This window comes from Channa argus, chromosome 1 (genome assembly GCF_033026475.1).
Source record: "Channa argus isolate prfri chromosome 1, Channa argus male v1.0, whole genome shotgun sequence".
Taxonomy (NCBI): domain Eukaryota; kingdom Metazoa; phylum Chordata; class Actinopteri; order Anabantiformes; family Channidae; genus Channa; species Channa argus.
In genome coordinates this window covers 28,824,011-28,851,418 of record NC_090197.1, presented here as the reverse complement: position 1 = coordinate 28,851,418, position 27,408 = coordinate 28,824,011, and the positions used below count along the sequence as shown (strand labels likewise).

General features: G+C 41.2%; 3 protein-coding genes across 5 annotated transcripts; 2 read left to right on the top strand and 1 right to left on the bottom strand.

The window, feature by feature from the left end:
* The first annotated feature begins 933 nt into the window (after positions 1 to 933).
* Positions 934 to 9,980, top strand: znf365 (zinc finger protein 365). Of its 3 annotated transcripts, none has more exons than XM_067512200.1 (6): positions 934 to 1,119; positions 3,070 to 3,716; positions 3,907 to 4,216; positions 4,614 to 4,785; positions 5,002 to 5,048; positions 6,320 to 9,980. In XM_067512200.1, the coding sequence occupies exons 2-6, from the start codon at positions 3,080 to 3,082 to the stop codon at positions 6,543 to 6,545; spliced, it is 1,392 nt and encodes a 463-aa protein (XP_067368301.1). In that variant the 5' UTR covers positions 934 to 1,119; positions 3,070 to 3,079; the 3' UTR covers positions 6,546 to 9,980. The 3 variants fall into 3 exon arrangements, with proteins under 3 accessions (XP_067368301.1, XP_067368292.1, XP_067368311.1); XM_067512191.1 differs by having other exon boundaries at positions 937 to 1,133; XM_067512210.1 differs by lacking the exon at positions 934 to 1,119 and adding an exon at positions 1,148 to 2,611.
* Positions 9,981 to 19,951: 9,971 nt separating this feature from the next.
* On the top strand, positions 19,952 to 22,962 carry adob (2-aminoethanethiol (cysteamine) dioxygenase b). Its single transcript, XM_067512177.1, has one exon. It carries the CDS (start codon positions 20,417 to 20,419, stop codon positions 21,158 to 21,160), a length of 744 nt encoding a protein of 247 aa, XP_067368278.1. The 5' UTR covers positions 19,952 to 20,416; the 3' UTR covers positions 21,161 to 22,962.
* Positions 22,963 to 23,791: 829 nt separating this feature from the next.
* LOC137131216 (early growth response protein 2b-like) lies at positions 23,792 to 27,294 on the bottom strand. Its single transcript, XM_067512165.1, has 2 exons — positions 25,878 to 27,294; positions 23,792 to 25,739 (listed from the first exon to the last, which is right to left on the bottom strand). The coding sequence occupies exons 1-2, from the start codon at positions 26,020 to 26,022 to the stop codon at positions 24,673 to 24,675; spliced, it is 1,212 nt and encodes a 403-aa protein (XP_067368266.1). The 5' UTR covers positions 26,023 to 27,294; the 3' UTR covers positions 23,792 to 24,672.
* Between the last annotated feature and the right edge of the window lie 114 nt (positions 27,295 to 27,408).

Sequence of the window (27,408 nt, the reverse complement as noted above, 5' to 3'; positions counted from 1 at the left end):
TTTCAAAGACCAGCCTCTCACAATAACAACATGCATATGGATCTTTTGAGGTGGATTCATGCTTGAAATAAAGGCTTAACATGGGTGGCAAAAACAACATAAGGTGTCTTATAAATGGTCTGGCCAACACATTGCACTAGAAAAACTTCAGTGTTCCTTGGCATAAGTCTCCAGAGCAATGGAACACCAGTCTTCCATAAGATATTTCCATTTGGTGAGACCACTGTCTAACATGTCAGTCCAGAGGTATTCAATTGGCTGGTGACTGTTAAGGCCATAGTATAAGTACATCATATAATTTGTCATCCTGTTTCTCTACTAATTTGTTAATGGTTTTCCATTGTTTCCTGTTTTTAAGTGCTTTATTTAAATATCCTAAAGGTGCTACAATAGACTACAACAACAGATTCAAAACACTTCATATCAAATACAAGTCCTGAATTTAAAATCATGCCCATATTTTCAGCAAAATTAAAACATCAATGTTAAATTCTCAGTCTACTGTAAAGAAAATGTCCCCTGAATGATTAGCCAATAATAGTATTTGTTTCTATAATAATACTTATAGCAATGCAGCAATGTTGAAGCACTGTCCTCTTATAGCTGCTGCACATGGAGCTGGTTTTAAATGTCTTTTAACTGGTGTAGTTTGTTGTCAACCAGCAGGGGTACCCAGCTGAAAAGGGGTCACGAGAAAAACCTATGATGTGATTAATGGATTAGAAAGGAACAAAAAGTTCTGCTGCACAAATGTGCAACTAACTCTTTGGTTTGACATTGCAGCTTGTGTTGTTAAATGTTGGACAATTACAAATACTAAATTGAAGAAACTTTTGAAACTTTTAAACTGTGACAATGGGCAGCAGCCTCACACTAAGAATTAAGAATTTGCAATAAAAAAAAGTAATCTAAAATCTAAAATCCAGACCGGACGTTGAGCACATGCTGACATAGTCCGTGGTATTATTTTGAAAGGGCCGACCGGATGTGTTTTTTGTTACCTAGCTAACCTGACGCTGGTCCGCTCAATGAATGACATCATGCGGGCTGCTGTGCACCTCCGTCTGCGACATGACCCCTTCAGACACTAACGATTAGACGTTCAGGTTCCGTCTCCAGGTAAACTACACCCGGTAAGAGCCGCTCTTTAACTCTCGGTCAATAATGATTCAGCTTCTTTTTGGTAAGCTAGCGTTAGCATCAGCTGTTAAACAACGCTGCGCACAGAGCAGAGCAGGTAGAGCTAACGGTACAGTTGGCTAATGATGCTAAAGGCTGGGGAGAAATAAACCTGTTACACAGTTAATTAAACGTAGAATTGCATGGACACTAACAGGTTTCTGTGTGTGTGTGTGTGTGTGTGTGTGTGCGTGTGTGCGTGTGTGTGTTTGTTTGTGTGAGTGAGAGAGAGAGAGATAAACCCCATGTTTGCCTGCTCAGGGACTGCTGCCATCCAATCTGTCCTCTTGGCTTTTACAAGGAAATTACACATTTTCAGTGTTAATCACTGAGGTGTCATACAGACACATTTTCCTTTAATTCTAGGGAATGTATAAGACATTTGTATGTGGGAATACATCTGTGGTGCAATAAGAAATTATGTTTAAAAAAAGGAGCACATATTTGAGTAAAATTTCCATCTTAAGCCCTGATTTTTGACAAGGATAAACTGTATATTTTAGAAGTTAGTGTCTATTTAGCAGAATAAACGGGCAAATCAATTGCCAACTAATAGCTACTGTTTATAACTCCAAATTTGCACAGATTATGAGACAAGGGCCCCCTGTATACAGACACATAAAAGGTGCAAACAAACCCTAAGTAATGCAAACAGGGTACTTTATACCATGTAAAAATTCTCTGTAATCCATATGACCATGTAAGGAAAATTGAATATTAGAAACCGAATGAAATTGTTGAGAATAGTTATTGTTGGAAAAATGACAGCGGAGATGTAGATGAAACACAGTGAGAGATTCACTGAACAAAGTTTTACAGACTATAAATCATTCTTCTACACTCACTTTTGGACTTTTACCTTTTAACTGGTTTCTCAGTTATTTTTTTCTTTTTGTTTTTGCTCGATTATCAGTGGACTCACAAGACATAGTCATCTTACTTGCGACGCATAAACACATGGACATGTCCGGGTTGAATTACGTAAATACTGTTTTTGATAATCCTAAAGAATTCTGAAAAATAAAATGATCCTACATTCTTTGAGCATTAAAACATTAAAATACATTAACATTGTAAAAGTTGAGTGTCACATAAAGCAATGAAAAGACATAAATACAGGTAGAAGTTTTACTTTCTAGTGGTCAGAAAGTGAAGCAGTCCAGCTACTACTGAGCTTCCAGATCCATGCATGGCTTCGCAGGAGTCCAGGTGCTGAACTGGCCTGCCTACAGTCCAGACCTTTTACCAATAGAAAATATTTGGTGCGTAAAACGAAAAATCTGTCAACAAAGGCCCAGGATTGTTGAGCAGCTAGAATCCTGCATCAGACAGGAATGGGACAACATTCCTCTGCTAAACTCCAGCAACTGGTCTCCTCACTTCCCAGATGTTTACAGACAGTTGTTTAAAGAAGAGGTGAAGCTACACAATGGTAAACTTCACCCTGTTCCAACTTTTTCTGAGACATGTTTCTGCCATCAAATTCAAAATGAGCTAATATTTTCCATGAAAGTTAAAATGATCAACATCTGATATGTTTTTTAGGTTCTATTATGAATAAAATATTTCAAAATCATTGCATTCAGTTTTTATTTTTGTTTTACACGTTGTTTAGTATCTAGTAGAGAGAGAGTATATGTATATGTATTTATGTGTGTGTGTATATATAAATATGTGTGTGTGTGTATGTGTATATATATATATATATATGTATATATGTATATGTATATATGTATGTGTGTGTGTGTACGCATATATAATATATATATATATATATATATATATATATATATATATATATGTGTGTGTGTGTGTGTGTGTTTATATATGCTTTTGACAAAGATTCAGCACTAATTTTTTTATTTTCTTCTTTCTTTACTTATACTTTAGGTGTAGAGCAATGCAGCAGAAGTTGTGTTCCAGAGGTTCTGGTTCTTTCCTCTTAGAGAGGAACGGCCAGGCTTGTGGTGCCGTCACTGACTCATGTGACCTCCCCTTCCGCTGCCCTCGCTGTGGCGAGCAGGAGCGTTTTCGCAGCTTGGCATCCCTGCGTGCCCACCTGGAGTACCACCACTCATACCACTCACCTGACGTGATAACCAGCGGCTTTAGCATCACTGGGAAACTCCCAGACCCACTGACAGCAGCGATCGCCTGGCACGACATGAGTCTCCCAACCCGCAGGGGCCAGCAAAGCACGGGGCGGCCCCCTCATGTACGCTCCCTTAGTGACAGCAGGGACAGTGGATACCTCCACTCCTACAGCTCTGTGAGGAGACGTACTCAGAGTGTTGGGGTGGGGACGCAGGCTGAGGAGGAGGAAGATGAACAGGAACCAGGAACAGACGATGAAGATGTTGGAGAAGAGGATGAAGAGGAAGATGATGCTGAAGAAAGAGATGAAAGTAGACATAAGGAATATATAAAAATGTCCACAAAAAAGTCAGACACAAGCCGCCAACATATCATGTTCCCTCCTCCATCTCCTCTTGGCCCCCCAACAGACCCAGACCTTGACCTAGACCTGGACCTGGTTGGTGCGTTTAGGTTCACTTCCTGTATATTTTTGTAGTAGGGTCATATTTAAAGATGTAGGTTTTCACTGTCGTGTTGAATTGTATACTGGGACACCTGAAACACAGTTCAGGAGATGGTCCGGTGATCAGTAATGGCGATTACACTATCATACATTACAATCATAGTCTCCTGTAACTCTTGTCTCACTAGAGCAGAACCCTTACTCTGGTTTGGAGACGGCAGCAGCCTCAGCTGCGGTTCGTCGGCGGCTGGCCAGCATCCTGCGAGCAGCCGACAGCACCATGCAGCGCCGGCTGGCAAAGGTCAGCACAGAGCTGGCCCAGACTGACACAGAGCTCCTCTGTGAGCGTGCTCACTCGCAGCATCTAGCCCAGGAGAGACAGGACGTTGCAGAGCGTGAGAGGTCATTGAGCCGGCAGGTGGACGTGGCCGTCATGGTGATCGCCGCACTAAGGGAGCAGCTCAACGCATCGGAGAATGAACTGGAACGACGAGAGAGGTAAACAGGAAGCGGGTTTGACTGATGGTATCACTGTGTATGTGAAACAAAGTTTCCTGTACGATGGCTCTAAATCTGCGTTAATATCGCAGGTTTTACCGCTTAACGATTTATTTTTTCTGAGTTGACGGTTCACATTCATGTTTGTAAGTATCAGGCTTAATTGCCCAATATATGACCTCACTTGTCCTCTATTCTCACCTTTTAACTGACTTGTCCTTATCTCACCAACTTATTTAGAAGTGTACTGTTATTCGTGCTGAAGAAGTTACTGATCTCCATGTTTGCATTGACCTTGTTTTTTCATGACTCATTCTCAACCGGCTGAAAAGTATGTTTATTTGTGTTGTACTTAAATACAGTCTTTATATAAGTAAATCAAATGTTTATTGTTCAGGGAGGTGATTACCATCCAGAAGTTTTTGGAAGCAGCAGCCCGACAGGAGACTTGTGGTAAAGTTCGAATCCAGCACTTCATCGAGAACCTGCTGAGACGCATTGCTCTAGCCGAGAGGCTGGTGGAATATTACCAGGTTAACCGCAGTTCGCCACAATGCAACCACTACAAGGTACAACAGCACACACATTTGGTGTTCTGTAGTCATTCATTCATGATCACAAACACATATTGCTCTAGATTAACCTAACCTAAACCTATTTTCTGCTGTATATAGTCCATTATTACTGTTAATGTCATAATTGAAGATAAGTGACTTTTGTGACCTGTTGCACCTCTAGTTATGAGTGCTGTAGTCAAACTCTGACTTTTTCTGTGTTCTCCGCAGCACCAGCAGCCAACTGATAATGGACCTCACAGAATCACTAAGAGCAGGTGAGAACCTCCATCACATGAATAAAGAATAAGTAGAATAAAAAAAAACAACAATTGTTTAATAATGTTATATTAGATAGAACCATTATTAATTAATCATATGAATACATCCTGTGAATTTGTCAGTTATATGCTTAGACATGAAATGTACATATAACAGTTTTTTATATAATATTCTGCTGGAATGAAAATCTAATTTCCCAGTGTGTTTTTACATTGATCTGACTTTTAACCAACTGTACTGGGACATATGGCACAGAACACATAAATCCCCACAGTTTTAAAGATGGCAGGTAATACACAACAAAACTGAAGGATGAAAGAAAGGGAGCACCTAACGAACTAATCAGATTCAGCATTATAAATGCTTAATGCTCAGCAGGAATTAGGTTAACTGCTGCTCCGATTTGTTGTGGCTCTGAATCAAAGCCAAAAGATTCTGACAAGAGATTTTGCTAAATGATTCATAAGGACTCCTGTGTTGTCGGTCAGATTTGTGTTGTCGTCATGTTTAATTCATTCCTGTACACGTGACACTTTGTCCTTTCACTCAGTCAGTGCAGTGGGATCACCTGTTATCTCCTGCATTCGGTTTTCTCTTTTGTTTGATGAGATTCTGTCATGGCTTCCAATGGTGCTCCCAATTTAAAAAATATTCTTTCATGTTGAAACTGAACTCAACCCACCCATGTTTGGAGTATCAAAATTAAAAGTGTTTAAGCTTCATGTGAACAAGAACTTTTATCCCTTTGCTCCCTGCTGCTATGAGAGCATCAAACCAAAATGGTAAAGTTATTGTCTGGCAGCGATAACATCAAATCTGAGGAGGGAGAAGAAACAAACTCTCTTCTCTTCGACTGATAAATAGACAAAATTAAATTTCAATGCACACGTATTTAATTGTTATTAAATATATTTTCCATTTTTTGCAGCTTCATTTGTCTCCTTTTTCTGCAATAGCTTCATGCAAATTACAGTAGTGCCTCAAGCTGTTTTTATACTAATATACAACATATTTAACAGTAGTTATAATAGTTTTAACTTTGTCTTTTAATATATAATATGAAAAATCCTGGTTGTAGATGCTTCAGTGAAAGATCATGTGTTCCACTTTTATCTTTAACACAGAGTTGCGATGGTTGTTACTTTCCAGGCTCTTGTTGTGAAAAGAAATAGTGCAAACAAGGACACCTGTTTTCAAAGCCTGTCACGCTGTGGTCTCCCTTTTCTTGTGTAAATAATTCCATATTTATTGTATGTGTCATTTCCAGGTCAGCAGGAGGTCAACTGTCCTCATCCGGTCTCTACGATAATAGAACCCACTCCTCCTCCCAGTTCAGCAGCCGGCCCTCATTCTCCAAACAGGGCGGGGAACGAGACCGGGAGCGAGAGCACCGGGAGCGACTGGCCCAGTCATCCAGGCTGTTCTGCCGACCCGAACACAGAGACGACATCTGGAACCACCAGCGCCGCCGGTCCACAGGGTACGAGGCCTAAAGCTATAGAAAACACCAGGGAAAGGGGGTGTCAGAGGGTAAAACTTTATTACACTTTGACTTATTCCAGTGTGTTAACCTGTGGAAAAGTACTGCAAAGTCTCATTCACATCAAGCTTTTTTGGTGCAAAGAAAAAATTGGTCAAGTTATTAATGCTGAAATAAACGCAAAATCAGATGTGTTTTGGCCAGAAACAGTTTGCTCACAAAGCTGGGTGACTTTTTTATGTTTTTAGGTAGGTATGGACCTTAAAAATAATTCAACATTATTTATTATTATTTTTAAATCTTACTTTGACAGGGAAGCATTTCCACATTGGCATACTGTATGTAGACAATTCTGCAAACATTATAGAAACGTTTATTAGTATTTGATTTAAGTTAAAATTAGACCATTTCCCAAAAAATATTTACATAATAGTTATGGCGGGATTCTTGACGGTTGTTTATGTAGTTTGTATAGTAATATTGAATATAATTACTCTTCCTAAGTGAAGCTGTAAAGGTGTTTTTTAAGTCAATTACTAAATTAATTTAACTGTTTTGATTACAAAATAATTCATATGTTTTTAGCAAAAATGTTAAACATTTGCTTTTCCAGCTACTCACCAGTGAAAATTCTATCATTTTCTGCATCACACAGTAGCAGCATTAAAGTTTCTTTATTTTAGATCGTTAAACAGCCAAAATCAGCAATTCTAAACTGTCACCCTGGTCTGTGAGAAATGTTTACAGGCTGTAAAACTGCCAACTGAGACAAGTATTAACCTAAAACTGAAAAAAGCAGCCGATTTATCCAAATTGAAAATTATTGCAAAATAAGCTAAACCACAGAAAACAAGAAAGAAGGATAGAGAATAAATAAAAAGTGGAGCAAAATTTACTTTTCCATCTATTTTGAAAGTGAATTTTGTCCTAATACTATGTAACAGGGTTTAATAGCATAATGCAATAATAAATATTAGTGTGTGATCACTACAGTATCACACTGTATTCCATTACATAATAGTGTATATAGTGCCAGTTTTTATTGCCAATGCTATATTAATGCTTATTTCATACTTTTCCATATATTGTTATGCTGAAGTAAACACTAGGTGCTTTTTCAGCAGGATCTCACCATTTAGATATGTTAATGAGCTACAACTTTTAGCCTTTTCTTCTCATTTGTCAGCAGAAATCATAACATTAAGCAAATCTTGAGTCTCTAGTGATAGTAACATTCTGAATTGTTTTCTCTGTAGAGAAATTTTATTGAAACTTCAGGTGAAAATGTGCTTTTTGTGTTCATCTACTTATTTGAGATTTACCTACAGATGAGGTCTGATCATGGAAACAAGTTGTTGAATTTTCAATTACAGTAAATAGTTCCTACTGATGAATAATGACATGTCCTCTTCTCTGGCCGAACCTTTACATCCCAACGTGGTCCCTCACAAACTCTGGATCAGTCTGGTCCTCTCATCCCTGTCTGTGTTTTTTTTTTTTGAGCCAAACAGCAGCCTGTTGCCTGTGATTTTTCAATTTGCCCTGTGATCAGCAAAGTTCAAATTTGTCCTGAAAGTTAACTGGATTAGTGCTAAATGTTAAATAGCTAATCACTAAATTCATGCTACAAATGAAGTAAAATAAGCATTAAATTCTCACATTTAAGATGCAGCAATCAGATCATTCTGGGTACTTTAGCTTAAATATTAAAGCTTAAAGATAAATCACCTATCAAAATTCAAATGAAAAAACTAGATGTGTCAATAAGTGACTCATTAATAAATATTATGTGATTGCTGTTCAAGTGTAATGAGTTTAAGACAGAAGCAGACTATGCAGTGTAACTGACTGAAAATATGCTGTGGCTGATTTTACAGCCAACGCTGATCAGGTCAGTGGTTAAAAATTGTTTTATTATGGAAAATTTTATAGATTGGTAATGATAAACCAACTTCATGCTACTTTCTCATAAAATATTTCAGAACCATTGATAACATTCTCACAAGCGCACAATGAAGAATGAACTAATCTGTTCATGAAAATCTTATTGCTGACAGCTGTGACGTATACACTGCAAAAAGCAAATTAAGCTGATCAGCAGAGGAACATTTGTTTGTAACTGAGGTGTTGTTATGTGTCGCCCTCGCAGCTCTGATTTGGTTTGTAAAGCACAGACAGGAGTTTGACGTCACACCTGATGTCAGATTTATTCTGCATGTAATTGACTTTAGTTTGAATCGGCTTGTGCATGCAGAGAAAATGGTGTATTAAATACTTAATAATTTTTTTGTTTTTTTGGCACTCTAGGTAGTACATTAGCACTCACCTGTCTACCAAGGCAGGATTCAATCAGATGTAGTGGAGGGTCGAAAAATTTACTCCCATCTAGTTTTGTAACATAGTCCGCCTTTATTTAAAGGAACACAGGAACATTTACAGCAGTATGGTATTCTTCTTTTTGGTCTTAGCCAGATTCTAACAGAAAGAGGAATATTAGCTTCATAACATGTTAGCCTAATTTAGCACAAAGACTGGAAGGCCTTGCTTTGTCCCTGCTTAGGGGTTAATAGCACTGTATGTGGCTAATTGACATCTTCAGTAGTAAGCAGGCAGCTTGGGAGATGAACTAGTATGCTGGTTTGGGACTTTTCGAATTTTACCCTCCACTACATACTACTACTACTACTACTACTACTACTACTACTAGCAGATATAAAAAGCCATACACATGTGGGAGCAGTTTGGCCCAGGTCTGGAGGACACCACACATAACGAATGTACTCTGAGTGGTTGCCTGTTGTAAGGCCTGAACTCTTAGGCTTAAACTCGCACTCATTCTCATAGAAACGGGTAGAGATTCTCCGATCACAAATGACATTGTGTCAGTGCTTTCATCCAAAGCAACTTACAGTGCCATAAATGCATACAGTCCATTTGCAGTAAAACAACTCATGACAGCTTGTTAAATAGAATCATTCCTCTCTCTGCATTGCTCTATGATCTGTTTACATGTTATTTTTGCACTCATTTATGATAAGAATGTATATGTAAAGGATGGTATTTGGTGTAAAATGTATCTTTGCTGTTGTTGGTTTTATTGACAGTGTTAATAGATATTTTGTATACAAAACTATTACATAATGTATTATCAAGAAGAAGTAGTAGTTCTACAGTACTTTAATGTGGCAGAACATATATGTGGGTTTTTTCAACAGGGTGTCTGCAGGTCCTGGAAAATTCCTAAAAGTGTATTTTAAGGCCTGTATGAATTTGTTTTAAATACTCTTAACTCTCACAATGTATGTTTTCATAACAGTAAACATACACGATAGTGTATTATTGCTCTGCTAAGACTTCTGGTGGGTCACTATGAGTATTTTCTTTTCTACTGGTTTCATTTAAATTTCCAATTGGCATTAATGAGGTCATAAAGTCCTAATATAAGTGATTCAAGCTTGCAGGCATCCTTTCTGATCTGTCATTATTTGATGGAAGTTTATTGTAAGTTAGATGACGCACTGTATATTCTTCCTTCAGCTTAACAAACCACGTCAGGATTGGAACATAACAACTTTATTAATACCTGATCGTACATGTTAAATGGAATATACTGTACTGGACATTGAGTATTGCAGTTTTATGGCCAACAAATAATCAGCCATTGTTTCCTAATGGCCTCATGGGCCTAAAACACTGAAGGAAAACTTAAATTCACACTCCTCTCATCTGTATCACGTTTTTGTGTGGCAAGAAGCAATTTGGGAAAAATTCCCAAAAAGTAATCTAGAGATCTGAGGTATCAGACTCTTGAATACTTTAACACTTTGTGAAAGTAAGCACTGACGATTTGAGCCCTGCTGTTGTTACTGCTTTGAATTGAAAACCCCACTTTTCATAAACAATTGGTTATGGTCGAGGATTTTAATTTTTTTGCAAAATAAGTGTTTGTGGGATAAGACACATGTTGGAAGAGAAATGGGAAGTGCTGCTACGATGTACAGCACCAGTGTAGCCAGAAATAACTGCTTAGGTTTGTTAATAAGAATTTTACTTGATCCGGTAAACCATCTGTTTCTCCTTCGGCATATATGTCTTATCAAGGAAACAGGATATTGTGCACAATAATATATGGCACATAAATCAGTGTTCCCAAAAACAGTCTGCCTAGGGGAATCAGGTTTCTGTAATCCCTTACTCTGATTGTGGAAATTAGGTTTCTTGCTCACATGAAGGCTAAGAAATAAGGTCCCTTAAAAAAGTCGACTGTATCCTGGACAGTAAAAACATGTGAACTCACCGATTGAAGTAGAACAGTTGCACTAATATCATTTATGCTGAGGAGGCAGACTCGCAAAATAATTCCACCTTAACTGGACAGTGTAATAAATGCTATAGTTTCTGTTAAAATGCACTAAACTTAGTGACATTTTCAACTTGTAAAGGCTCTAAAACTAAAAGAAATTTGAACTGTGCCGTTTTCAAACAGCAACAATACTATAAACGTGTGTGTGGAGGAGTGTGCAGTGCTTCTGATATGTCTCTGGTAAGCTGCTTCCTGTTGTGTGTTTTTGCAGCTCATTCATTAAAAGGTGGTGAAAGATGCATGAGGCAGCGCTTCTTGTACTACATATGTAGCTATTGTGTTACTGTGAAAGCATGCTTCATATGTAGCAAAAATAAGCAAAATACTTTGAAAAAATACTGTTATGTTGTTCTACTATATGTACTTTGGTAATAGAGCGAGGACTTATTGAATAGTATTTGAAGGAAAGTTGCACTAAACCAACAAAGCTTCGAGCTGTTGGGTTTCCTATGATGGACAATCAGCAGGGTTTGGATAGGTCTGGAAAATAAATGTTATTTTTTTCTGTGTTTGGAAATGTTTTGGGTGAACACGTAAGAGCTTTGAAACTGAGAGAGAGCAGGCTTAAGAAGTGGGTAAAAGCCTAACCACACATGTATTTTAACTGGAGTTAATGTTAGTTTGATTATGACACCGACCTTTCTCGCCGTGAGTTGGTAGAAAGATAGATTTTATGTTGTGTAAAACTTCTTGCAGCCAACTCTAATATCTGGAGTTTATAATATTTGTCTGTAGGGATTTCATTTGCAGAAGTGATCTCTAGTTTTGTGCCTTCACTGAAAAACTCTGTAGTCTGTATAACACTGTGCAAAATGCAATACTGTGAAGAACTGGAATACTTTTCATGTTGAAACTGTCAGTCTGTGTGGTAATAACCATCAAAGAATAAACATGACACCAGGATTATTGCTATACTTTTATGCCCTAAGTGGTGTTGATTTTGTTTATCTCAATTTTCTTATGCTTTTATTTGTTACATTTGAGCAGAGTATCTTCTTCCTCCTCACTTCGCTCTCTAACAAACTCCAGGTCAGATTTATTCTTTGGCAAACCACAGACATGCAGGGATCTGTGATAAAATCATTTCATCATCTTTCAGGAAGAACCGAGCCTTGTCTCAGTGAGGCGTAACACCAACAACTCTTTTACCCATATCTTCAAATGTGGTGGTGCAGAGCTTAAATTGCTTTGCTGCACTGCTCACAAATGGCCACTTGATGTCACTTTTTCTTTACCGGAAACCATGGTCTTTGGTACCAGAATCTAAAAATCTTATTTGTTTTTTCTCTTTACATTAAATTTGACCACTTTCGAAAATGGAACATCAGCTCTTACCTTATTACCTCCTTAAAACTATAAATAATTAAATAAATAGTCAGTTATAAATATAAATAAATAGTTGACATCAGTAGCACCCGCAAAAGTCTTGGGCTTAATTTCTGCAGACCGAGGGAATTTACAACTTCGTCACTTTGTCAGTGGTGATTTACTGTTGTACACACTCACTCAAAACATAGGGTATGGATTCAGAACAGCACTAACCTGAATCAGTCCTGAATCTCTCTGCTTCTGTCCAGTAAACTGGTTCTGAGTTGGAAGTAAAAGACGTTTATTTTATTCTAAACCCAGATGGTGGAATCAATGAGAGAACGATGGCTGAAAAGCAAAGCTCTAATCTTATTGGAAGGAGAGAGCAGTAATGAGACTGAAATGAGAGGACTTCAGAATGCTTTACAGAGAAACTTTAATGTTAGTTCTGCACAGACCATGTTTCTAAGTCAAGTGGTTTGAAAAACAGTGACAAAATGCTAGTTTTTTACTTGTCATGATGATGAGAATGGTGATTAAAATGATGCTGGTTTAGCAGCACACACAAACACACCACACACACACGAGGGTGACAAATGCTGCGTCATTTGCGTTCGAGTCCAAATAAAACAAACTCTCATATTTCTAACATTCTCGTGTGTAAAGGGATACACAAACCAAACACATTACCCATACAAAGCATTCAGATTGGATAGAAATGGAAAAAATGCACAATTGATGCACCAAGTTTAAATCTGTAGCTTAAAATCCACAAGTTCAACCATATTAACAAAATCTAAATGCACACAGACAGACCTGTTGTCTAAAAATTATTAGAAATACATCTGTCATACTTCTTTATTCCTTAGCACATGGTGAAGATATTTTAAAACGAAGTTGCTCTTCAATTGCTGTAATTCCTCTGGAGATCTCAAACATGAACAGTTGACTCTTGCCTACTTCAGAATTGCTGAATAAAGTTATGGAGATTCGAAGCATCTCCAGCCAAATATCACGCAACAACTCCACCAGCAGTTTTGGAATGAAGACACATGACACCCAGTGGAGCAGTGTGTCTGGCTGATGTGTTTTACATAGTTTTTGGATAACAGAGATCTACAGACGAACAAGCTAATCCAGGCTGGTGTTTGACAGAGTTTAGTCATGCTTTTTATTACAAATGCAATAGAAATGAAGTTTATTTTGAAATCCCAAGTACTGTATGTAGAAACCAGTAAATTGGAACTAAATCATGGGTGCAGGGCCAAGCCATTTTTTATTACTGCGCCAGCAGCTCCTGGTGGGTTAATCTGACCATGTGTGAAAACACAACTCTGTTTTCTTCTTCTTCTTCCTCGCAGGCATTCGTGACCATTTCTCAGTCCAAACTCCTGTGGGAAAACGCATAAAAATATTAAAGTGACAAGAGCCTCAGTTTCTATTCCAGTCCTGACTAACACAGCTGCTTTCAGATGCTTCTGGGGCATCCAATCAATGTGGAGGGCCATGATTTATGTTTCATCTTTACTCCACTACCTCTGCACAATAGTAATACTGATCTTTGTCCTTAATTTTTGTTCATCGCTACAAAAAACATTTTTCACCTTTGAAAGTTTGTTTGCAGTTGATGGCAAAAAATGAGCTAGGAGATTTTCTCCTTTAAAAGGGTAAATCAACTGCTGTGTTTAGATTTATTTTATCGCTACTGTATTAATTAAAGGGTCAATTTGTGAATAGAAAAAAATTAATGTTGAGGATTTTTAGTGGTTTTCTCCTTGAATCTGTACATGAATTAAACTTAACGAGAGCTGAGCATTTTACATGAGGCACACATGGAACAAATCTGGACCAGACAACAGCATCAACTGTGACATCTGACGCTGTCTCCTGTCTCTTAGTTTTTGTGTCCAATTACTCCATAACGTGTCAGAAACACTGAAATGTGTCCACCCACAGTGTCCCAGAGCACAACATGAAGCCTACACGTGCTTTATGTGACCATCAGTCCAAAGAACACAAGCTTTTTTCCCCTGATGCATCAATCCAGTTGTTTCTAGTTTCCAGTGTCTGAACTCCTGAAAAACTTCACCTTGTTCTAGAAAGTTGCTCACTCAGTTTTGAAGTATTTTAGCTACATTTCAGAGGTGCATATTAATGTTTTTGTAGGTGTTGGCTGCAGTTCATGAAATCTGCTGGTTTGATATACTGTAGCTGCATCTTCACTTCTGGATATACAAGCTACCCAATATTTTAATTAAAACAGCTAAATCTTCTTCCCAAACATAATTAGTTGCACAGTGAGAATGAACTAATAACACAATCAGTGGTCATTCTGTCTAATAAATGGACTAAGTGCATTTTCTTCACATACTTTGAGACTTGTGCACCGTTTAGTGCTCGGCTTTTACTTGCTGCAGTGTTTTTACATTTTAAATGTGGAATTCAAACACACGTATTATATATTATTATTATATTATATATATGTATTGTGCTTTGTTTTGTTTCTGCTTTTTGACCTAATTCATCAAACCATCTGTGTAGAAAAAGTATGTGGGAGCTGAACTCTAGGCCAGTGCAGTGTTAGATGGTTTGTTATGTTATGGTTTCCAACTGCATTACAGCATGTCAATAAATACATGCAGGCTGCTGTTGATCTTTCGTGGAGAGAGTAAACACGAGACCACGTCACTTTGACATCACCACGGACGCTCGGCTGTCATCGCTTTGACGTCGGACAGTCTCTGCAGAGCATGTGGTGGTTTGTGGTGGTTGAAACCACCACACAGCCGTATCAGCCTGAGCATCTACAGGTTGTCACCCTGCAGGCTGGACACTGATCCAGGTCACGTGGGCCACAGACAACAGGTTCTGTGAGCATAGACATACAGCCAGCAGGCTGCACAAGAAGAGCAGTGTGTGAAAGCTTCATTTTTGCCAGTCTTTGGGTTTCTAATTCTAACGGATAACACAGAAATGATTGTGCTATTGTATATCAAAATCACAGTGAGGCCACAGATGCTGGTTTAGGTAAAAGTGCAGCAGTTTCTGGGGCAAACTCTACTTTATTATCTACTTCCAAAGTAAAATTCAGGGTTATGGATGATGTCAGTTGCTGCATGTGAAGATTCCCTGTAGGATTCTGTGGCCTCCAGATCCAGTTTCCTGTCTATACCCTGTGGACCAGGCCCTCTGTCACCAAACACATGGATCCACTCAATTTGAAGTGTGCGAGGGACAATGACACGCAAACCCCAGATCAGCAATGTTTGCTTTTTTATGAACACAGATTCCTGATCACTGGCTATCAGGAGACACAAAACTGCAGCGTGAGGTGAAGAACAAGTAGAATGGAAGAAATCTCCTGCAGCTCAGTTGGTAAGGCTGTCATCTACGGACTACGGGGTCAACAGTTCAAATTTTAGTCCCTTCTGGCCACGTATTAAAGTATTCTTGGGCAAGACACTGAAAACCAAGTTGCTCCCACCGCCATCGGTGTGTGAAAGGGTGAATGAGAAGCAACATTGTAAAGAGCTTGGATAAAAGCGATTTATAAACAAGCAATTTCCAGAGGAATCAAGGTTCCCTCAAATTAGGGTTAAATAACAGACAGAATCTGAAATACTTGTGAACAAAGGTTACTTTAGTGAAGTTACTGCAATCTGCAAACAAACAGCATCTGAAGTCCACATTTCCTCTGTGTTTGGAGGCATTGATGGATTACTGAACATACCTAGTGAATCTGGGGCCCTCTGGGCTTCATCTGCACCATGTCACTGACAGAAAAATAAAAAGTCTAAAAAGAGACAAAATGCACTAGAAATGAAAACCCAGAGAAGCACAAAGCAACAAAACCACTACAAACAACCACAAAAACATGCAAATCAACCACAAAATGATCACAAAGACAGACAAAATCATGACAAAGACACACAAAAACAGCCATAAAAGAGACACAAAACGACTAAAAAATGATCCTAATGAGACAGCAAAAACCTACAAAAGGACAGAAATGAACCACAACGAGACACAAAGTGATCACAAAGAGACAAAAACTGGCACAAAAAGTTGCAAAACGACCATGAAGAGACAAAATTATGCAAAATGATTCAAAAGAGGTAGCAAATAACCATAAAGGACAGAAAAAGAAACACAACGAGACACATAAAGACTAAAATTAGAACGTCCAAGCCTCTTTCAAAAATCCTTTTAAGTGAATATTTCTGCTGTGCTGCCTTTCACAGCACTTCTCCACAGTAGGATACGTTTTGGAGCATGTTTCTGCTAAAACCTTTTGTAGCTTGAAGCTTCAGCTCTTAGTGGCTGGATGTTTCGCACTGAAGTGTTCCAACTTGATCAATGAAGCAGATGTTTTATAACACAGTTGGTATCACTGACTCAGTCAGGATATTTCCACATCACATCGTGCATCGCAGTAAACCCTCTGTGACAGTAAGATGACAGCAAACCTCACAGGACCCAGCAACAGACAGAGCTTCTGCTGTTTACTGTTGTCGTATAAATATACATGGTGTATGTGCAGTTTGGCTGGACAGCAACTGCCTGTTGCAGCATAATAATTCATCCTGTTTATTTGATTTGGACGATGACCTAAGAGATGGCTTCCACAGTTTGGCTCGACATCAGCGTCTGAGGTCCGATTCACGCTGCCTATTTTCAGCCTATCTTCACTTCCTGCTAGTAGAAAGTGAAAACAGACCCATGTTGCATGTGGAGTAGGTGGGCGTCAATCTGACACTTTCGCGGACTCACTGTAGGCTCACCAGCCTCAGTGGAACTTAGACTTTTATTGCAAAGTCAACATGAGGACGACCTGGAGGACAAATGGTCTGACCACAGTGGATGTGCATCCGTTTAGTTTCTCAGTGGGGAAGGGGGAAAGTCTCAATGAAGTAATTTGTGCTCTCAAGTTTAGTGACTCATTAAAATCAGTTTTATTAGTCATAGACAGTCTTCAGTTTAGACACGTGCATTAATTCTTCTGGAGGCCTAACAGAACTTTGTTATGTCTGTGCAACAAAATTATGTCACAGTGATGTTGCACTTAGAGAAGCTTGTTTTGGCTGAAAGGAGTCAAATGCACACAGACATGTAGGCAGGGGTGTTGACTTTTATTAAAAGTAACAGAATTTAAATAAAGTATAAGCAACAAAATCCTGCTAGATATGAGTTAGATGGGCAGAGGTCCAACAATACTAGGCAAAAGAATCAGGACCAGGAAAACCAAGTCCTAAAGCAATTAAACAAATGAATAACAAATGGCACTTTTTCATGTGTTTGCTGTGAAAGATGATTCCATCTTCAATATTTGCGTTTGGGAAAAGGACACGGGAACATTCAGCTTAGAGATGAGCACCTGTGGACGTATGGTGTCTCTGCTTAAAGGTCATTCGACCTCTACGACAAAAGCTACAAAACAGCTACACACACACACCCGAACAGGCTCTCAGGCACATCTGTCCTCTTGCTCCCACTGCTTCCTGTTTCTCTCTGCTTTGATCTCAGCACTGAACACAAATAAATCTGATAATAGGCTGACAAATTCCTCCAAACAAATCCTAATTTCCATAAAGCAGGCTGTCATCGCGCCCTTTTCATGAGCACAAGTGTGGGTGGGTGTTTCCCAGTAGAAAGACGTCCAAATTAACTGCCTACGTCTTTAGAATGAAATGCCAAACATGGATGCCACAACAAATGAGTCACGCTCAGAGTCCATGAATCATTGTTGGTCCAAAGTGTGTTTCTTACCCACGATGAAACAAAAATCAGACGGTTTGGTTCTCTTTTTCTGTGCTTCCAGCTGGTTGAGTGTGGTGGAAAAGCTGCTATGTGACCTTCTAACCTCGAGCAGCTGAAGAGTTTTCTTCCAAAGTATGATCTCTTTCTGTCTGTTGGATCATTTCGACACTTGGATGGACGTAAAACTCTCCTAGTTGATTCATCATTGCTCAGCTAAAATAAATTTGCTATAATGTCAGAGTAGAGCGTCACATTTGGTTCGGCTGATGAGCATTCTGGATCAGCTCACGTTCACTTCACCACCTGTGTTCTGAACATTTCCACATACTAAATTAGGAATTAAACTAGAATGAACACATCAGATCAAACACATGTCTGTCCAGACTCATCCATGAATCCAAGTGGACATTTGCACCAAATGAAACAAAATTGTCTGAAGGCTTTACTGAGATATAGAGTTGATGAGAATTGAACGGATGTGAGGTCACAGTGACTTTGACCTTTGACCACTAATCAGTTCATCCTTGCGACCAAGTGGATATTGGGTCACCCTTAAAGAAATTCTCTCAAGGTGTTTTTGTGGTATTAAAAGAATGGGACAGATGCGAGGTTTCTGTGACTGTGACTTTGATCTTTGATTTTTCACCACAAAAGCCTAAGCAGTTCATTCTCTCTTCATCGACACTCGTCATACATCAAATCAAGATCCACATTATGAAAGAGCCTTTTTTTTGTCTTTGTGGTTGGTGGGCATCTCTTGTCTTCTTTTGTCTGTCTTTGGTCAATTCTGTTTTTAAACACATATTGTCTGTTTGCAGGTGTTCTGCTTTCTCTCATGAATGGATTACTGAACAGGCACACTCAGCACAGACCAAGAGCCAGAGCATCGGAAGTTATTGAAAATGTTTTTTTGTTTCAAAGTGCTCGATTAAGCCACACAAAATGAGCAGAAGCATATGTGCAACCCCATACCCGCCAAACCCCATAAATTTCAAAAACGCTCAAAAATGATAAACAACCCGAAACAATCAAAATCTAAAAATGCAAAATGACCCAAAAAGTCTAAAAACAACTAAACATATAGTGGGGGCACATTTTCTTATAATCTGTCCATGCTTTGTGGTTTGAGGCAGAGGGACCTCCTGGTCCTGTCCAGTAGGCCTGTTCAGAGGCAACACAGTTTTTCATCTATCTTTGCTTAAGCATGGCTGTTTTTACTTTTTATTTAGTTTTCATTTTAGTGTCAGTTCAGCTGAGACATTGTATGTTTGTACTTGAGTAACAACTGGGGGACAAAGATCATTAAAACGTAAATATCCCGTGGCATGTTGGGTATTGTATTGCCTCTTTTTGGGGGAGTGAATTGTATTTGAAAATACAACAATAATTCACAATTATAATATTTTCAATATCTGATGACATGTGGCATCAGTAAAAATTAGTTTTTGTTAATATTTGAATTTAACACTGCGTTATTGGACACAGCGTCGTGGTGTCCGATCTGACTACATCTCCCACAATGCTCGAGGTGTAAACTGGGAAGCGGGTCTGGTGCGGACGTGTTTGACAGTTTTTCAAAAATGGGGCAGAGACGCTGGAGATACGGAGTGTTTCTGAGTCTAATTCCATTTTAAAATCATCTCCACACATTCACGTGATCACGTTTTTTTCTGTGTAATTTTCCACGTACGAATAATCACGTGTTCATAAGAAAAAAAAAAGGGGGGGCAAATGAATGAGCACGTGAAGGAGCAGGAGCAGAAAACGGGACGTTTTACGCGGCGGCAACGAACGCGCTGCTAGTCTAACAAAGAGGACAGAAAGAGGTGAGGTCTCACTCCAGCCAGTAAAGTCAGCAAAGTCCCCCCCCCCCCTTTCAAAAAAGGACTTTTAGTTTTACTTCTTATAAAACTACAAGTTTATGTCTTCTGTACTTTGTCCATGTCCAATGTGTAGTTTTTAATCCTTCTGAGTACAGTTTGGGGGGGCTTTGCAGTTACATTACATCTCTTTTGTGTGTGTGTCTGTAATCAGTGTCTCTTTGTGGTTGCTTTGTGTCTCTTTATGTTGACTTTGTGTCTCTCTTTGGTCCTTTTGCACCTTTTTGTAGTAATTCAATTGACTTTTCAACATTTCATCTCATTTACATCTCAGTTTGTAGATTGTAGAGAAGTTGAAAGCATATTTCCCACAAAGCTTTGTTATTAAGCCCTTTTCTTGACACTTTCTTTCCTATGGACATGGAATCATCCCGATTACTTGAAATTGTTAGTGATTTTCTTTGTAAACGAAAATAACAAAAACTTTAGTGATGATAGAGTTCGTCTGGCTCAAAAACCCTTGAAATTCTTTGCGGAGTGGCTCATCTCGACAATAGACGATTTTGGGCGCTAGCTAAGCAGCTACTGCCAGCGAGCGCTCCGTGGATCCCGTGCAGCTCTGCTCCTCGCTCCGGGATGATGCCAGGTGAAGGCAACATGACCTCCATCGTTCAGAGAATCGCTCGACAGGCTCTCGTCACCTTCAGGAGTCCGCCTCGGCTCGGCGAGGAGCCCGGGAAGTCCTTCCTGGAGAACCACGCCAAACTGAACGGCCTGATGACGGAAGTGCGAGCGGCGGATCTGAAGCTCGTCCCGCGGAGAGCGGACGACCGCCCGTCCCACCACGGCGGGCCCCCAGTCACCTACATGCACATCTGCGAAACGGACCAGTTTAGCATGGGGGTGTTCCTGCTGAAAAGTGGCGCCTCCATCCCGCTGCACGACCACCCGGGGATGCACGGCATACTCAAAGTCCTGTACGGCAAGGTCAGGATCAGCTGCTTCGACAGGCTGGAGCGGCCGACGGGCAACACGCAGGCGGCGGCGGCCCAGGCCGGTGTTCTGCGCCGATATGCGCTCCGCTCGAACGGGGAGTACACGGAGGAGAGCGGGCCGTGCGTCCTCTCTCCTGAGCGGGACAACCTCCACCAGATCGATGCCGTGGACGGCCCGACGGCGTTCATGGACATCCTGGCTCCACCGTACGACCCGGACGACGGCAGAGACTGTCACTATTACCGGGTTCTACCGGACTCTGAGGTTGCAAACCCGGAGCAGACGGAGCAGAAGGAGAAGGAGGTCTGGCTCATGGAGATTTCACAGCCTTCGGATTTCTGGTGTGGAGGGGAACCGTACCCGGGCCCGGAGGTCTGTCTCTGATCCACCTGACTGGCCTGCAGCCTCAACGTGTCCCCTGTTCTCGTGCTGGTCTGGTTGCGGCATCTGGACTGTGTTGGACAAACTTGGCCAAACGAGGGGTCACTTTAAATGTGAAATCCATTAGTCAGGCGAATGTGAGTCCACTACAGGTCAGAGGTCGGTTAGAGGGTAAACTCTGGCTTTTTTATGACCAAGAATGTAACTTTGCATTAAAGGTGACCTCCTGTTCCTTTGGAGAACGGCTTCAGCAGATTAATGAGTCATTGCACCAACTTTTCCTCATCAACTTATCACTGGTTTTCTGTATGGTAGGATCCCAAGTAACAAAAGTTGCAGATCTCCTGAAGAGCTCAGGGTCAGCATTCGGCGGAAGGGTTTATATGTTAGGCCCAACGAATAGAGACCAGCAGTAATGATTCAAAGTCACGGGTTTGATACCGGTTGAATGTCTTTTAAAAACGCTGACTTTCTGTGTCGAATAATGAATTAAGTTGAATTATTTAGTTGCCCAGTAACCTGGAGGAGTCGGCCATCACCTCACAGGGTTAAAAAAGTGAAAAAACACCAAAATCTGAGCAACAATTGTGAGCATTCGGCTACAAACAAACAAACAAACAAAAGACGCAGTTAGGTATTTTTGCATGAAAGAAGCCAACAAATGACAAATTGATGATGTGCAGGGTGCTAGTGCTGCCTTCAAGGACAGAAAGGAAGTCTGATATTTTTGTTGCTGCATCACTGTGTTAGCTTCCATTTTCAAATAGAAAATTTTGAGCAAGATGTCGGAAGTCTCATGTCCAACAGACTTTAAGACGCCATATCACCACTTGCCATCTTTCTGTATTGCATGGCCTTTCAGTCTGAAGCAGAAACCTGCTGCCAGCAGAGAGCTCGTGCTATTTATTGAAAATGTGCACTTACACCAACACTTGCCGTCATATCTGTCCAGCAAATTAGGTGTTGCAGGAAGGATGCGATGCATGCATGCTGCAGTGCTCACACGTCACAGCAGCATTTATAATGTAGGCACTCGGAATTCCAGGCTTCTGTCTGTACCTTGAATTCAACACTATAAACGGAAACAGCTGAGTTGTCTGTGGGGGGAAGTTGTCCAGGACCATTGAGGGGCTGTGTGTTAATCATCTTCCTTTTTCAGACTTTAATGGCAGTCAGATAAAGAACCATGTGACCCTTCAGGTCTTTAAAAAAGGCAGAAATATTTAGAAGTGGAGTTTTTTGCATTGTAATTTAGACTGATTAGACTTTACAGAATGTAAAGTGCATCCTCAGGACTTTGATTTATATCACTGACTGATCATCAACTGATTAATTGTCGCAAGACCTGAACCTAATTTAGCTTCTAGCTCAAAGCATTTGACCATCTTTACCACACACAAAAGAAGAGGTTTTCATTAATCAGCCAGGGTGCAGTGTCCAAAACGTCGGAGTGATTGGAGAATGTGTGGTGATAAATTAGCACTTAACTGTAACGTAACGTTATGGTTCATGTTGGAGGCTTCATTCAGAAGAGTGTAGGGGAACGATGCTTCTTCTGAAACTGGTGGCAGTGTCAGGCACGTAAATATGGGCCAGATTGAAATGTGAAATGAAACATTTTGGATAAACTGAATGACAGAAATCATGAATTATGGCTCAGACGTGGACTACACAGGTTTTGTTATTTAGCTCTTTGATTCAGGCCTGATTCTCATGATTGAGTTGTGTCAAATGAACAGTAATTGTATCGACGTGTTGCCTGTGATGGTTTTATTGTGTTCACATAAAATGTGCTGTTTATTTTGCCTTAACGTGTCCGTGTTTCATTTCCTACTAAAGAAAAAAGAAACTTCCTCCAGCATGTTTTGGAGGAGGTTGCCAAGTTAAATGTTGATGTGCAGCTCGTATTTCTGAGCGCCCAGGGCTCCTTCAGCAGGGTGATGGAGAGCGCTGCCTGCCTTCGTCTGACAAACTCTGAGCATCAGTGTTTGTTTGTTTGGAGGTTGGAGGAGGACACACACCCCCCGAGCGGCACGGCTGTGGTGTGAAGAGGCCTTTCACTGTTTTTAAAGACGCTTCTTAGGGTCAGATTTAAAAATGCAGGAAGCACGGCTGAATTCTGAGACAATGGGTTCCTGGACACATACGTGTCAAAGCCCCCCCACCCTTCCTACATAGGAGCAGCAGCCCACAGACTCTTTGTAGTTGCTCTGTGTCTCTTTTTGCACCCTCGTTTCATTGTTGTGTCTTTGTTCATTTATATTTAGTCTTCTTGCGTCATTCTGCCTCGCTTCTTGTGTGATTTTTTTTTAAGACCCCCCCCTCCCTCTCCCAGGCCTTAGACACCTGCACAGTAAACCATACATTGCAGGTACATCTCTGAGTGTTATAGGAGAGAGAAAGATGATAAACACATGAAAAGAAGACTTTGGACTGTCAGCTTAACAATCTGTTAAAGCATCTGGACCTGCAAGTTTTTCTTTTTTTCTCTGTTACAGGAGGCGTTGACACTAAAAACATGTTTGAGAAAATACTGTAGCTTTACCTCCAGGTTAGGTTTAAAATATTTGAATGGAAGAAAAGAAAAAGCTGCTTCCTCTCCTTCACCCACAGTAACAGGCAGCCACAAGCAACAACAATTTGTGAACCTTTATTTGCATCCATAAGAAGAGTCAGTTCAGCAGAATTCAAACTCATTTGCATAAGAATAATCAAATCCAAAAAACAGGAGTTTAATGCGTCCAGCGATTCTGTCTCTGTCTGTTCAGGTAGAAATGCCAGGCGGGGCTTTGCGACAGGTGCGTTCTTACACCTGAAAACATTCAAATGTGTGTTTAGGCAAGAAAAGCAGCAGATTATCAGGCTACAGTCTCAACAAACCCCACTCAGGTTCCATGTGCTGTGTGCATTGTGTCGTCATTTTGCAGCCTCATTCTGCTGCATCTGTAGCATCTTAAAAAAAAACTATATAGTGGACGCGCTGCTCATGTTTATTATAACCTTTTAAATTAGGGACTTGAATTCTGCAAAACCCTTTCGAGATGAACGTTTAAAACACATTTTAACTGATACTGTTAAATCCTGCCAGTGTGGAAGTTGTGCTAAACTTTTTTGCAGCTCGTTTAAGCGGAGGGCCCCCAGCTGTAGATGAAGTGAATCAGCATCACGCATCCTGAATTCTAACTGGATCCCTGAGAGCGTGAAGTAACGACAGCGGGCACCGTGCTGGGGTGTGTGGGGCAAAGAGTGTCAAAAACTGCAGTTGAGGTTTCAGTCATATGAACCAAATTCCCTCTAAGTTTGACGGAACCTAGCGCCAAAATGTCTACAGGTGTCTCTTATAAGTCTGAACCGGATGAACAAGGAATCAGGTTTGTGTTCATATGATAAATGATGAAGCGGGGTCACGCAGAGCAGCTTCCAAACAGAGTTCTTTCCTTTGTTTCTGAGATATAAAGTTTAGGCCTGGTTGCTTTCTGCTCCTGTACATGCACCAGGCCCGATTCCTGTTATGATTAGGACGCAGAAGACTTTTTCTCCTTCTGTCGGAGATGAATCTTCATATGCCGCCTCCTCTCGTCGCTCCTGGCGAACTTTCTCCCGCACTGGTCGCAGGAGAAGGGTTTCTCCCCAGTGTGCGTGCGGATGTGGGTGGTGAGGTGGTCACTGCGGCTGAAGTTCCTCATGCAGATGCGGCACTGGAAAGGTTTGTGGCCAGTGTGGATGCGCAAGTGCCTGCTCAGCTCGTCCGACCGGGAGAACCTGCGGTCGCAGCTCTCCGCCGGGCACGGGTACGGCCTTTGGTGGACGGGCGTCTTACTCGGCCGGTTCGGATACTTCCTGGGTCTCAAGATTGGCCTGAGAGGGAGGTTCTGGTGGTTGGGGAAAGCGGCGGTCATGGGGCCTTCGGCAGCCGGAGAGGGCGCACCGAGCGTAAAGTTCCTGATGGTGTTGAGAGGTGTGAGAGGCGGGGGCACCCTAAGCGAGTCCAGCGGGTAAGGCAGGGGTTTCCTCTCCGGGAAAGCCCCCTGGATGTCTCTCTGGCAGCTCTGCTGGTAGAAGCCTCCGTACTCAGGCATGATGGAGAGCAGTGCAGTGCCATCTACAGGCGGTTTGGGCGCTGAGTTGTAGGATGGGGGCGGATGGTAGGACACGGCGCAGGTGGACGTTGCCATGTATCCCCCTGTAGACTGGTCCTGGTAAATGTCCCCGCCGCAGGAGTAAGAAGGCGCGGGGTGAGGGTGGGGATGGGAATGAGAGGGCGCGTACATGTGGCTGAGATCTGGCTGCCCGTGCGCCATGGCACTGTCCCCCTCGTCCGCTGCGTCGCCTCCTCCTCCTGCGTAAATATCTGGTGACGGTGAAGTGGATCCAGAAACCTCGGCCGGACCCGGGCTGGCGATGTCTGCGCTGAGCACGTTTATGACGTCCCCTGGTGTCCACGGTCCTCCTGGACCCCTGGAGCTCACCGAGAACTTGCCGGCAAACGCCACGGGCTGTGTGCGTAAAGTTGCCACGTACTGCGCCAAGTATCCCTGAAGAGGCAGCTCAGGTGCGCCCTTCTCCTCGAACAGGAGCTCACCTGAAAGGTAGGAAAGAGAACCAAGTTACAAATTAAAGCAGGTAAAAGAAAGAATCAAGTCAACCGTTTAATCTGCTGGTTGAGAATCGTCCCGCTGAATGTTTGACCTCCACACAGCGGAATACCACACATTCTTACCGCCTTCGTTCTCATCGGCCTCTTCTTTAAAAACAATCGGTGTTTGGGAGGACAGCCCCCCCTCCTCTGTGTACACATCCTTAGGAGTACTATCTGCAATACTGCTGAGAGACGCAGAGACCTCGTCCACAGTTTTCGCAGTCATCCTGTATTTGAAATGAAGCGGCGGCTTTACGAGAGTTTCTCCGATTCGCTGCGCAACAGACTTTTAATCATTAAATAAAGGAATATTTTCCCTCCTTTCCTCTGTTAACCCAGGTCTGTTCCGCCTCCTGGATGCTGCAGTATGGTTATAAAGGGCATCTCTGGGTGTCCCGTTACGTCATTTACCAAATATGGACTTGGGTTTTGACAGAAAAAAAGAAACAAAAAAGGAAACTCCAGAAATAGGACTAGTGAGGCGCGCTGTGATGAAACGTTAAATAATTTCATAGAAAAGTCGGGAATCGATTCTTGAATGTAAATTTTAGTTTTTTATATCAACATCAGCACGTGATTTAAGCTGCTGCGTAAAGAAAAAAAATAAAGCTCCTACATTCGGAATTCCGGTGCCACACTCTCCATACATGGACTCTCCGGTGAGGTGTCTGCTTATATGGCTGGTATCCGGGTAAACCGTGTGTTCCACGGTGTTGGCTTTGTGCCAGCTGAGCCCACACACTCTCTGCACAGACCCATTTGTTTCCCCTCCCGGCTTGTCAGTAACAGATGATTGCTTTTTGTTGGCCCCTGTTGGGATGGATGGGCTGATCACTGAGAGGAGAGTCAGTCAATTCATTTCCTTCAGTGGCCACTTGGTGCAAGAAGAAAATGTAAAAATACATTTAGAATTTGGTCTGTGATGAACACGTGAGACTCTCATGCTGTGCAGGCTTTAACAGAAATACAAAAGTGCAAATATGTCAGGATTCAGGGGACTAGCTGCTGCCATCTGACAGACAAACACACTTTCATACATGGATTTATCCTACAAAAACACAAATGACACTCATCCTTTAGAAACTCCTGCCACACTTTATTCTAATTTAGTGCAGTTCCACTGCCACAAACATTTCTATTGTATTCTTTGTCTCATTCCTTTAATTGGGTTTTAGGACACGTGTGTAAATCTGGTCCAGTTTTAGGTTTGATTTAACCACCACTGGAATGGCTGTGTCAAAATGGGGTCCTCATCTCCTCCTATAGAGGACCCCCCCCCAGACTTAAAGTGACCCAACCTCTGTGTCCTCTCTGTGGTGGCTCTATCTTGTATTCTTGTCTCAGTTTTGGGCCATTTTTAAACAGTCTTTGCGTCTGTCTTTTCATTATCTGGTCGGGTTGGTGTCTTTGGGGTCTTTCTGCATCTGTTTGTTGTCCTTTTGAGGCTTTTAACGGAGCTCTGTCACCAAAATACTAAAGTCTGTGTCTATTTTGTCAATAAAAAGATGAAATTCCTATCACGCACATCTTGTTTCTTCTTCAGTTTTAGAGGCCACTCATTGCTCCTGTATGGTATGTGGTACAGGACCCAAAACTGTCCACATCTCAAAAC

Excerpts from the sequence above, each read along its gene's own strand:
- LOC137131216 (XM_067512165.1), bottom strand. The coding sequence starts at position 26,022 with ATGACTGCGAAAACTGTGGACGAGGTCTCTGCGTCTCTCAGCAGTATT. Across the intron at positions 25,740-25,877 it reads GGCCGATGAGAACGAAGGCG|GTGAGCTCCTGTTCGAGGAG; the intron begins GTAAGAATGTGT and ends CCTACCTTTCAG.
- znf365 (XM_067512200.1), top strand. The coding sequence starts at position 3,080 with ATGCAGCAGAAGTTGTGTTCCAGAGGTTCTGGTTCTTTCCTCTTAGAG. Across the intron at positions 3,717-3,906 it reads CCTAGACCTGGACCTGGTTG|AGCAGAACCCTTACTCTGGT; the intron begins GTGCGTTTAGGT and ends TTGTCTCACTAG. Across the intron at positions 4,786-5,001 it reads CACAATGCAACCACTACAAG|CACCAGCAGCCAACTGATAA; the intron begins GTACAACAGCAC and ends TGTTCTCCGCAG.
- adob (XM_067512177.1), top strand. The coding sequence starts at position 20,417 with ATGATGCCAGGTGAAGGCAACATGACCTCCATCGTTCAGAGAATCGCT.